The sequence below is a fragment of the Morone saxatilis genome, unplaced genomic scaffold (genome assembly GCF_004916995.1).
Source record: "Morone saxatilis isolate NCDOM2014 unplaced genomic scaffold, NCSU_SB_2.0 Contig17, whole genome shotgun sequence".
NCBI lineage: Eukaryota > Metazoa > Chordata > Actinopteri > Moronidae > Morone > Morone saxatilis.
In genome coordinates, this window is record NW_023339729.1 from 17484323 (window position 1) to 17496620 (window position 12298).

A 12298-nucleotide genomic window follows, 5' to 3' on the forward strand; every position below is an offset into this window, starting at 1 on the left:
TAATAATAATAATAATAAAAGAAGTCTTAACACAAGGCTATTACTAGCATTTTCAGAGTTTTCAATTGCATACTGTAGCCTATATTTTGTTGAAATATATTTAATCAGTTGTCAATTTCCTTTTACTTTAAGATATTCTTTGTTTATAAAAAATGCTGTATTTACACAATGTGATGTGTTTAAAGAATATTTAACTGGGCCATAGTTGTAATAAACTACTAATAATTTATCTTGCTTAATTAAAATAATGCTTGCAATGTCCCTTGAAATTAGTAGGCTTGTGGTGATTTTGCCCAAAAATTGCACTACCCCACTTCCGTAGTTAATCAAAATCCAGTTCCGTGAACAAGATTTTGATCAAGATAGCTATGACAGAAACTACGTCAATCAACCACAAAAGCAATATCTACATTTTTACCTTTCTAGATGTCATGCAACATGATAAGAAGCTTATTATTCTTGAATTTCCCTCGGGATAAATAAAGTATCTATCTATCTATCTATTTGGAAACAATGATCTGCATGAATGATTGGCTATTTGGCATTTGAGCAGTGTATGTGGGTGACATTAAGTAAAGAATGACTATCACTTTGTGCCTCCTCTTGTGAGCAAGTTATGACATGTGATGGTTTTACAAGAGAACAGGATGTATATTGTCTGTACGATTACAATTATTATTTAAGAGTGGGTGTTTGACAGTGGCTACATTTACTCACATATATTTACTGTATATAGAACAATTCTGTTGCCCTACTGGAGTTTTGTTTGAGTATTTTGTGAGATTTGGTTTTTCTATGAGAGAAAAATATGTTTACACTAAATGTATCAGGTAACATGTATGTAGAGTCAACTTTAACCAATCCTTCTAGAAAGCATTACTGTGGTTAGACAAACTTAACACTAACAGGACCACATATATGATTTACGACACTATTTACAGTAATCTCATATTGTTAATTGCACCAAGTTACATTATGTCAATGAATATTTCTTCAATAAAAAATTACTTTAATATAAATATGACATGTGACCTTCACTTGTAATGTGAGTATTTTTCTCTTATGACATTGCAAATTTGTGAAGAATCTGAGAAGCCTGGTTCACTGCTTGTAAGAGAAATGGTTTCTCCGTTTCACTTAATTCATAGTGTGCCAGATCCGGGTCCTTGAGCCTAGAGCTTGGCAGGTTTTCTATACCAGTGTGTCACATTCATCTGTTGCCACCTTGTTCCTGGAGGGTGGATTGTGGGACTATACAGAGGTTTACCCTTTTATTTAACTGGATATCTAGTTTTATGTAAGGCAAAGATACATATGCTGTATTGCAGACAGCACACCAATAACCTGTTTAAACGCCTACATATAATTAGTAGGTCCATAATAATGAAGCCAAGTTTCCTAAGAATGCTATTTCAAGAACAGGAATTTTAAGTCTCAAACTATAATTGAAGAAAGGTGTAGTTCCAAAGTAACTTTAAGACATATTTTCTATCATAAACTATTTGTCTGTGGGGCATCCACATGGTGTCTCATTATGCTGGATGGAAGCACTTATGCTTCTACCATTGTAGCTTGTGGAGACACGCTTGATTATGTTTCTCAGTTTCTCTTTACAGTACACGACTGTGATAAACCCTGGCAATAAACCCTGGTAATAATAAACCCTGGTATCCATCTGGTATTTGTTTTAGGCATTAAGTGGGTCTTTTATCATGGTGTATCCTATTTTACAGTATATCGCAATATTAATGTACTAGCATTTTCTTCTCTCTCTAGCATTTTTCTTCTCTTGACAAAAACATATAATCTCACATGAGCCTTGCATAAGTATGGCACAACCCTAAAAGGTATGGTTTGAGATACCTGGGACAAAGGTTGATATACTCCCACTCTGGTATGGAGAGCTATGAGTGAGAAGCAGTGTAACATATGATTTAATAGGAAACATTTCATTGTCATACAATCAGATACATTTAATCAAGTGCATTTGCATATCTGTGGATGTTTTAGAAAAGTTCTTGCAACACTCTTTAAAATTGTGTAAAAAAAAGCCACAAACATGCTGCCTTTGGGTGCCCAGCAGTATGTTGTTAAAAAATATATGGGCTGTAAGCACATGAAACTCAGTAAAGTGAAACCACTGGGTGTTGAGAGAGGTGACTGTAAATGATGGAGAGCATGCAGTTATAGTTATTCTGCAGTTAACAGTTAAATGACCAAAGGGTGCTGGGGATTACAACGGTTAAATACATGATGTGTCTCATTTTTATTTAATATATGTGTGCACATTTATCGTTTTAACACCCAATGTCACACACTGCCTTTGTAACTGGGCACAATATTCATATTTATTGATTTTACCTTATTTACGTCTGTAAAACCGAGGTTTACGAGGAGCACCTGAAGTACACAGAAAAAACCTTCTTTACGCTGAATTCAAGTTGTCCAATCAGGAGCCACCAACTCCTCCGACGCTGATTGGCCAGGAGCTCCACCGTCACAGGCCGTTGTTACGTCTATTCACGACGCGATTTACTCAACTCTTCGGCTGTTTCCGAACTGCGCGGTGAGAGTTTACGTACCGGTGACAGGCTGCGCTCAAAAATGAACGCAATGACATGAGCGGACCCCAGGAACTATCCAAGTCAAACACAAAACCTGACACATTGAGCAATTCAAGATGGTTTTAGAAAGTATTTCAAGGATAATAAAAGTCCAGCTTCCAGCATACCTCAAGAGGCTTCCGCTTCCGGAGACCATCGGCGGATTTGCAAGGTTGACAGGTAATGAACTGCAGCGGTGTTGCTGTTCTGACTGTACTGTGAAGATGACTTCTGAACTTCGGGGACACTTTACAGCACACAGCTCTTTACCTTTAGCTAGCCTGCAAACCAAAACTCATAGTCATAGTCAAGCTGCGGATGGCAGTGTGCTACTCAACCTGTGTTATGTGCTTTAAGTGGCTGCTTGGCTCCCAGAAAACTCTTCATCATCGTTTGATTTTTGTTGTTCTTACTGGCAACATCAACTCAGTAGTGACCTTATGGTGGTGCGTCCACTGTAAGGTTTTTATTTGTGTGTTTTTGGACGCTGGTACAGTTTTGGTCTGCAATGTAAGTGATACCATGTTAATTCCAACAATTAGAAATGTGCTGCCATGTTTGCCTCTAGCACAGTATGTAAGCAGCTCAGTCAGTACTGTCACAAGTGCTGCACTAAAAACACAGACTACTGTAAAGTTACATCATGATCCGTGTTTCACGACATTTGTGGGCGCAGACTTCAGGTTATGTCCCAAAATGGACCAATTTTATGGCAAAAAATGCCAAATGCAATGGTTCTAACTTCTCAAGTGTGAGAATTTGCTGCTTTTTTAAAATCTTTTATTATAGTAAAATGAGTTTCTCTAAGTTTTGGTCTGCTCGTCAGACAGAACATGGTGTTTGAAGGTGTCATTTTCACTGTTCTGGTGTTAATCAAAAGATTAATCAAGAAATCTCAATATTAATAGATAATAAAATGAATCATCAGTTGCTCTCCCAAACTTTGATATCCAGTTCAACAGCAACGGGCGAGCTCCAGCAGGATTATTTTGAATTATTTTGAATACATTAAACAAATATCAATGCATCAGTGTCTAGCGATGTACCGACCCGATACTGACCTTATTGAGAGGATTGTGTGTCAGCCACAGTCCACATTGAAGGTCCAGTGTGTAGGCATCTAGCGGTGAGGTTGCAGATTGCAACCAACTGATAACCCCTCCACTCACCCTCCCCTTCCAAACGAGTACGAGAACCGACGGTGGCTGTGAAACATTTGCAATTATTATAATCTTTTTTTCTTATTTTTATGTTATATTTGCAGCTTCCCTCTGGACAAAGTTCTATCTAATTCTATCTTATTTTACATGAACCAGTCCTGGACTGCATCATATCACATGTGGCATCTCTTGCGAATTGATAACACAAAAGGCTGATTCATTAGCTTATTTGCAAGTCTTCAACAATAACGCTAAACCGTGCACACAAAAATGTCCCCACAGCTTCTGTTTAAGTGCAAGAGCAGAGTTTGTGCGCAGTTAGAGGAGAAGCGAGTGAACAAGAGCAGCAGTGGTTTAGGGAACCAAGTGTCCTCAAGTGAAAGTCCACCTTGAAGCTGATCAACCACTCCAACTTGACCTTTCGAATGTAGCCTAAAAATAGCCCAAAAAAGTAAAAAGGCTGAGCAGTCCTACATTACTGACATGCTTTTGTGACAATTGACATGCTAGAACCGTTTGAGTAGTGCCTCTCCGCGAAGGCCGTGAAACCAAAAACATGCATGGAAGATTATGGGTATTGTGATGCTTAGTGCTAATTGATAAAGCTTTTGAAAGCCTTACTATTATTAGCTTTAAAGTTAGAGGTTTGCAGATGTTGGCTGAATTAAAACCTGTTTCTGAAGTTGTGTGTTTCTGTCATAAATGATCAATTTAGTCACTGCAGATTAGAAGAAGAAAGATTTATGAAATGCTCCTTCATGTGAAATATAATTCCTTTAAAGAGATTAAGGATTAGTAATGTCCCATTAGGTATCAAAATCCTTTTTTTGAGAGTATTCCAATTGCCATAAGAGCATTATGAAAAGTCCTGGGGTATATCTCACAGCTAATAGTAAGATTACATAACTGTGGCTAATCCGCACTGTGCTTCACTTGTCTATCCTCTCCATGTATGGTGGACTGAATGATGGGTTTCCCAAAGCACTTTTCTGGGCCGAGTGTGGCATTCCCACTGATAACTGCTCGCGTGAGACGATACTCTTCAATGATCAGTAATAGAGCAGAAAATGCAAATAAGAGTACATACAGTGTACAGTGTGTCGCCCTGCTCTCTACCCCGCTTATATAATCATGTATTTTAAAAAGCTTATGTCTGTAGGATGTTTTAATGTCTCACTAACATCATGGTATCAAACCGATGGCAGTTGTACTGTATCAGGCTTTCGAAAACATAAACGGTACCTACCACAATATTTGAGTTTTCTTTATCCAGCACTGTTCAAAGGTAACCATCCATGGAGACAGTGCATGTGGGGGGGAGCTGTGTTTTCTTACATATACCACACAGTGTACTCAGATGGTAGAATGTAGGTCTTTCAAAAATCTGAATGGACGAGCTGTGGTGCCGTCCGCCGTGATTGGAGTAATTGTTTTCCTAATCTGAAGTAGGTTTTGTGAATTGAAGTACAGCTGTAACGAATGGTTATTTTCTTTAATGATTAAGATGTGAGTTATCTTTTGTATTAACAATTCTGTCTTTAAAATGTGAAAAAAAATGCCCATCACTATTTCCTAAAGCCTCTGGTGATCTATTCATATAGCTTGAATTGTTTGGTCAGTGGTCCAAACCCTAAAAATACTTAATTTACTTTCATATATGACAAAGAAAAGTAGTCAATTCTCAAATTAGAGAAGCTGGAACCACTAAATATGTGGCATTTTTGCTTGGAAAATGACTCAAGTGATTAAACAACAAATCAAAATAGATGCTGATTAATCTTCTGCCCATTAACAATGTGATAAATCAACTGATTGTTTTAGCTCCAGCATCCAGTAATCTAAGCCCCATCCCCTATGGCCAAAGCTATTCTAGTTATAGCATGCCGGCGTTCATGGTTATTTTCCTACGTTTGCTAATGTGTATGTAATGTGTCCGCAGTGTCCGAGTGGCTCCGGTTGCTCCCTCTCCTGGGTATCTTGGCTCTTCTGGGCTATCTGACCATTCGTCCATTCCTGCCTAAGAAGAAGAAGCAGAGAGACAGCCTGATCAACCTGAAGATCCAGAAAGAGAACCCAAAAGTGGTCAACGAGATAGACATCGAGGACTTGAACAGCGCCAATGTGTGTTACTGTCGCTGCTGGCGCTCCAAAACTGTAAGTTCACTGCTTTTATTTTGACCTTTTCTATATATAATGGAGGCTGGGACTGACCTGTAGTGACAGTTAACTGGCATAGTTATTTGTATTTATCACACAGACTGCTAAACAAAGTTCACTTACATACATTAGAGAAGTTATACTTTTATTACTAAAGTCAGTCATTTCTTGTATGTATTGTTTACATACAAAAAAAAGGGGGGGAAAGGGAGAGTTTAGTGGTTCTGTCTCTTGCTGATCAGCTGATGTTGAGTTGTTTCCTGTTTTTAGTTTCCTGTGTGTGACAAGTCACACTTAAAGCACAACGAGCTAACTGGAGACAACGTGGGACCGCTCATACTCAAAAAGAAGATACTGTAATCGACCACTGATGGGAGTTTTGCTTTCACCTCCACAAGCCTTTAGTTTTCTTCTCCTAACAGTTTGTAGTTTGTCTACTTTTTTTTTAAACAAGAATCCTGTTCTGGCCTTGGTGTCATGTTGTTGGTCTGAAAAAATGACTTCCTCAGTCTTTATTTGAAGTGCTTCTAACACACCTAAAAATACAAATTGACAGTCAGATTGTGTGACAACTGCATTTTAGGTTGTGCAGTTAAGAAGGTTTTGCTTGTTGTGTTTTTTTTGTTTACCCTTTCTTCAGTCTTCATTTTTGTTGGTTAACAGAACACTTTTTATATGACTGTAAACTCAACTTTAGTCATGTCTCAGTCTTGTTCAAATCAATTACAATTTACCATTGGGACCACTTTGAGGGAATAACTTGAAACATAAATGCAGTGACTTTAATGATGACTTTCATTAATTTGAACACATCAGGGTAAATCCCTCTTAAATGGTTGTTTGAATTAGACTTAATACTACTCCAACCTGTAATTAACATTTTGTACTGTATGTCTTTATTCTGGATGGTTCTTTGGTGTGTTTTGTTTTTTTAACAGTCAGCCTTTGTAGTGTTCTTTTCTGTGAAATATTCTCTTATAAGTTATTGTGTGTATGGGAGGCTACTTATTATTTTTTTCAGATGTATTTTGTTCATAGCCTTTAAACATTTGAGTTTTACACTTAATATCCAACTCCGTTGCCTACAAACATTTCAAACCACTGCATCGTTTAGTAATACCCAGTTACATAGTTTTAACCTCACTGCCCTATTGAGGTTTGAGAATGTAACTTCTGCAACTTCAGCAGCTCTGTACCGTTTTTTGTTTTTGTTTTGATAGCCTTTGCACTGTCATAATGGCTGTATATAGTTGACTTTCTGCTGGAGTATTACCTTCTTAATTCATGAGCAATATTTTAGACATAAATTGCCTTTATTGTCAGATATGTGTTTTCATGATGAATGACTGCGTGTTTATGAACCTTTGTAAGAAATGGCTGGAATTGATTCATTCTTTAATGAAATGTAAAACCGAACGGTCAGGATGTTTAACTCAACAGTTTTGGCAAACAGAACTGCAGCTTCTATAAATTATGATTGGGAAACACTTCATGTAACCTTGACTTGAAATACCTTTTAATTAATGACAAGGTAACCGAGTACATCACTTTCTAATTGTCTGCTCCTCATTTTTTCAGGTTAAACTTGCATTCAGGGTCATATTTCCACAGAAGTGAACTGTTAAAGGCACTTTTACCCATACAGCCTCAAAAAGACAAAGAAAGCCACCAACAGCATCACATTTGCTCTTGCTTTAGTATTTTGTAAATTGTTGAACAGTAAGAGGCTAGCATGAAGCAGCACTGTGAGGCTGTACTTAGGGACAGTGGTTCTTGCAGCTAAGTGCTAACTTTAGCATGCTAACATCCATTAACAGGTATAATGTTTACTATGGTCACCGCGTGTTAGCTTGCTAACATTTGCTAATTAGCACTAATGGGGGAATGTCATTAGTTTTTCAGGTATTTGGTCATAACACAAAATTAAACTATGACATTTCATTCTAACTGTATATACTACATTGCATGGTTATCCATCCAACTGTTGAGACATTTTGAGCTTAAGTACAAATTTGAATCTCATGGTGGAGGTAGAGGAAATTCTACCTCCACCATGTAGGGATTCAGGAGGATTCATCCTCTGGGAACCATTAATATATGTACAAAATTGTGTGCTATCCAGTAGATGATGGGCTTGTTCACTGGATAAGTCAAAATTCAGGCTTCCTGGGTGTACTAGAGAAAAGATCAGGGGATCACTAAAGTCATTAGAGTTCGTCCTCTGGGCACCATTGACATCTGTACCAAATTTCATGACAATCCATCCAATTATTGGACAAAAGTTGCCAATGCTAGTGTGGCTAAAAAGCAAACAGTACAGAAACCGACCCGAATTAAAGGTACAGTAAGTCAAATCATATACATATATTGCATAGTAATACTGAACTAGACCAAAGAGATGGACAATTCTTGGTATGTTGTATCATTTATTGCTCAAAGAATATTTGGTAAAAAACTAAGCTTCAATCATGTAAATCTATCATAAATAATAACTAATAATACACAAGAACATTTAAATAAATTCAAACAAATCAAAAACATCTTAAGTAACACTGCATACTTCTGTAATAAAAAAGAAATATGTAACAAATGTGAAAAATTACTTTCCTTTATAATCAAACTATAAAAGGTGGGTTTACATAAATGTTTTCATGATATTGAAAGCAGACAGTGAGTGTAGCAGGGGTTTTAGCAGCATTGTGTATAAACCAAAGGAAAGCATTGTGTATTATTTATGTCTTCTCCTGAGTCTTTGTAAACTACACAAACCTTTCTCATCACCAAGACACAGCTAATACATATTTTATTAAAACAAAAAATGCACAAACACAAAGGGGTAAAAATATTGTACTGAGCACAGAACACCTAAAGACTTAAGCGTGTGTCAACTAAGTAGTCTAATTTAAAACAATAAAATACACTGTCAGTACATTCAATTATGTAGCCCTCAAAACGAAACTGCTTATAATAAAATCCAGCATTATCACATTCTCAAGTCCAAATACAGTAAATAGTTTTCTCGAATGTAGTCATAAAAAAGGGGCATATAGTGGATTCAGTGAATATGACCGGCAGGAATAATACCCACCTTTACAAACAATGTAAACCATATCCATGCCTCACACTAATAAAGCTGATTAAACGTTCATTTAGGAAACAAAACCACCCCATGTACACTGTTCATACAGCGTGACAGTGCAGACACTGAGTTGTGGGTCATTTGTTTGGAGCCTGAGGCCTGGAAACCCCTAGAGGCTATAAATACAGAGTGATTCATGTGTTCCTGCAGCATGGCAAACATCAGGAGCTGACCGGCAGATAGAGAGACAAAGAGAGCCACTCGGTGGCTGAAGGAAAACTCAAATATCCAAGGTGTGAAAGCACACCGGAAGTCTCTTAAAATGTCCTCGCTCAGTGGATGGTCAGAGTGTACTCTCATAGGTGATAGGAGTTTCATCGTCCTCTTCACCTCCTGCTGCGGTGCCTGGGTAAGACAGAGGGAGAAATGATGAAAAGCTTCAGTAAAAGACTGGTTACTTGTGTGCAAGCATGAGTTGCACTTTTGCACTGTGGTTAACAGACACAATGACACTGTTGTGTTAATGTAAAATACTTGAAGGCATGAAAGACTGGGTAAATAGAAGCACCCTAAAGCTATGCAAATCCTAGGCTGAGTGGATGCATCTATCAAAAAAAAAAGCTTTGCAGCAAAGGATATCCACTACTCAAACGTAACTACGAGGCGCGGCTCCATGGGGAGGGGTGTTGAGCTGAGTTTGAATTGTTGAATGTGGGACTTTACCTACCTAAGAAAAAGGCTGATAAAGTGGGTTTGACTCGCTCACCACAGGAGTTCTTTGGTTTTTGGAGCAGGCGAGGTCCAGAAAGCCCTATGATAAGAGCTCCTACAGGAGCTGTGAGAAGGATGGCCAGCACAGCCACTGTCAGCACGTCCATGCCGTACCTCTGCAGCTCCTTGTCGTCTTTTGTCCTGGCCATGTCTAAAGCTGTTGAGCCTATAGCCGCCTGATGAAGACAAGGACACCATTGTTTCCTCTATACTTACTCACAAATGATATTAAATATCAAATGTTTTTTTACATACTGGAAAAACCCTAACTGAGAACAAAACTCTCAGAAAGACAAGTACACAAACCTGTACAGTGGCTTTGGGCATCCACGCTAGGGCTATGAATACTTTTTCCTTCATGGTAAAGCCCGCACACATCACACAGACAAAAGTGAACAGGATTCGAACCAGCAGGGCGATGAGCAGAGAGGCTATACCCAGACCTAAACAGACAAATAGTCATACAAAGATGTTCAACTATACTGGTACGGAGATATACTGCTCTAAAAGGCAACAATTATTATATTATCAGTATTTCCTCTTTACAGCTGTGGGCAAGGAGGGGCACAGTAGTGATGAAAAGGGAAAACCACACAGGCTGGCTTGCTATGCTACTTGTGTATCTAGAAATATCTAGTCACTGTGGGTTATTTGTGGTGGAGGTACGCCTACGCCAAAATAATATTTACATATTTGCAAAGAAATCTATTCTTAGAAGTTGCTGTCTGCAGTTCTGAAGCTATACAATTCACGAAAAAAGAAATACATGAATGAAATTTTTCAGTATGGACATTTATAATATTTACAACTGGTGGTCAACAGTAGCCTAGCATAAAGCTACCTGGAAAAAGGGCCTGGAGGTGTATGAACACATTTTTAAAAAGATGAAAAGCCTGCAGTTGAAGTATTAATAATGCCCACCACATCTGCTCTTCTCATCTCATTTAAAAGCAGCTCACAGTTTTTTTTTTTAATGGGCCATGGTAAAAGCTGTGGTGGATTTGACCTAAAACCCAAAATACTAACTATTCCAAACCACACTGTATTCTGGGTAGTGAAGAGAGTGAAATTTGGATCACGTTTTTCATCCATAATAAATTATTTTACAAGAACATTTTTCTTCCATTACAGCTGAATGTAGAAACGTTATTTTTGTCATTTGTTCAGGCATGAATAAGATAATTGTTTTTGGGAGAAATCTAAGATATGTTTCCGAAGGAACTCTCATATGCAAACATCTATGGAAGTACAGTATATGGGTGCACAGATGGTTAATATTTACCTCACACAGAGAGATAAAACTCTTCAGGGGCTTCTTTTTGGCTATGCAAATATATTTACATCCATACAGTTGCATTTGAATCCCTTACAGTGATAACAGGGACCTCACTGTGTTATTTTGACGTGTGTGTGGCTGTGTGTGTGTGTCAGTGTGTCGTCTTACCAACTGTGACTCCCTCCAACTCAGAGATTCGAATCTCGGCTCCTATTAGTCCGAAGAGTAGAGGCTGAAATATGTCCCACGCCCACCCCACCACTTCCTCCACTCGTGCCTTAAGACAAACAGAACACACGCAAATGTTTAACTTTCACATGCAGCAGTGTCGATGTTTATTTATTAATGTACTGATGAATATCTTACTGTACATCCTAGTAGGTTGGTGAAGATGTGCTTCAATAATTCCTTATGAAATTTCTGCTGAGATAACTTTGTCAAGATGGATAATTGGGAATAGAGAGCGTATGTTATTACCTTCTCTGTCCCCCAGCCGATGCCAGCCAGGAATGCCAACACCAGGGTGCAGAGGCCTCCAGAGCCAGGAAACCCAGCCACACCGCTGCCGAACACGGCAAACACGGACAGACCCAGCACCAAGAAGGATCGCTTCATTACTAAATGTTTCTGGGAGAAAAACAAATGAATATTTAAATATAATTTAATCTATGAATACAAAATGCTCCATATGACACTTAAGGTAAGGTGTCACATTATATATAATGGTGGTTAATCTCAAAATTGAATGTACTTGTGTTTAACCTACACTGATTCATACAGACAGATTTGTTGACAAGTCTTGAGTCTGAGTTGAGATAGTACAGTGTTATATCTGTTATCTTGACCCCCCAAAACATCTCTTCCATTATATTCCTGTGTGTTCTCACCAAAACTCCTCAGTGTTTATCATTTTAAATCAGACCTGGAACACTTCACTGATGTTTTTTCAAGCGATTTTTTTGCTCTTCCAGAGTTGTGTCAGACACAGGCTGTGGTGTCAAGTGGTGTAAGGATGACTAAGCAAGAGTAAAACTGGTCAATATGATGGTAATGCTGTAAACAGCACGCCTACCTGGTCAACGCTAGGAAAGTACTGGATGAGGAAGCCAAGAAGAATGCCAGCAACCAGCCCACCAGCCACCTCCAGTACACCTCTCAAGAGGTTGTACCAGGTGGAGCCTAGAAACATGAAATAAAACATATATATATATATATATATATATATATATATATAAAATAATAATATATACAA

General features: G+C 38.1%; 2 protein-coding genes across 2 annotated transcripts in view; one reads left to right on the forward strand and one right to left on the reverse strand.

Annotated features, from left to right (window-relative positions):
* The first annotated feature begins 2574 nt into the window (after positions 1-2574).
* On the forward strand, positions 2575-7183 carry cisd2 (CDGSH iron sulfur domain 2). Its single transcript, XM_035660601.1, has 3 exons — positions 2575-2783; positions 5703-5917; positions 6191-7183. The coding sequence occupies exons 1-3, from the start codon at positions 2681-2683 to the stop codon at positions 6278-6280; spliced, it is 408 nt and encodes a 135-aa protein (XP_035516494.1). The 5' UTR covers positions 2575-2680; the 3' UTR covers positions 6281-7183.
* Positions 7184-8706: 1523 nt separating this feature from the next.
* Positions 8707-12298, reverse strand: part of si:dkey-162b23.4 (sodium/hydrogen exchanger 9B2) — a 10711-nt gene continuing 7119 nt past the window's right edge. Inside the window, exons 8-13 of the mRNA XM_035660600.1 lie at positions 12119-12225; positions 11524-11673; positions 11215-11323; positions 10077-10213; positions 9766-9946; positions 8707-9404 (exon numbers count right to left, since the gene is read on the reverse strand). Of these exons, the coding sequence (XP_035516493.1) occupies positions 9343-9404; positions 9766-9946; positions 10077-10213; positions 11215-11323; positions 11524-11673; positions 12119-12225 (746 nt within the window). The 3' untranslated portion in view covers positions 8707-9342. The remainder of the gene's footprint in view (positions 9405-9765; positions 9947-10076; positions 10214-11214; positions 11324-11523; positions 11674-12118; positions 12226-12298) is intronic.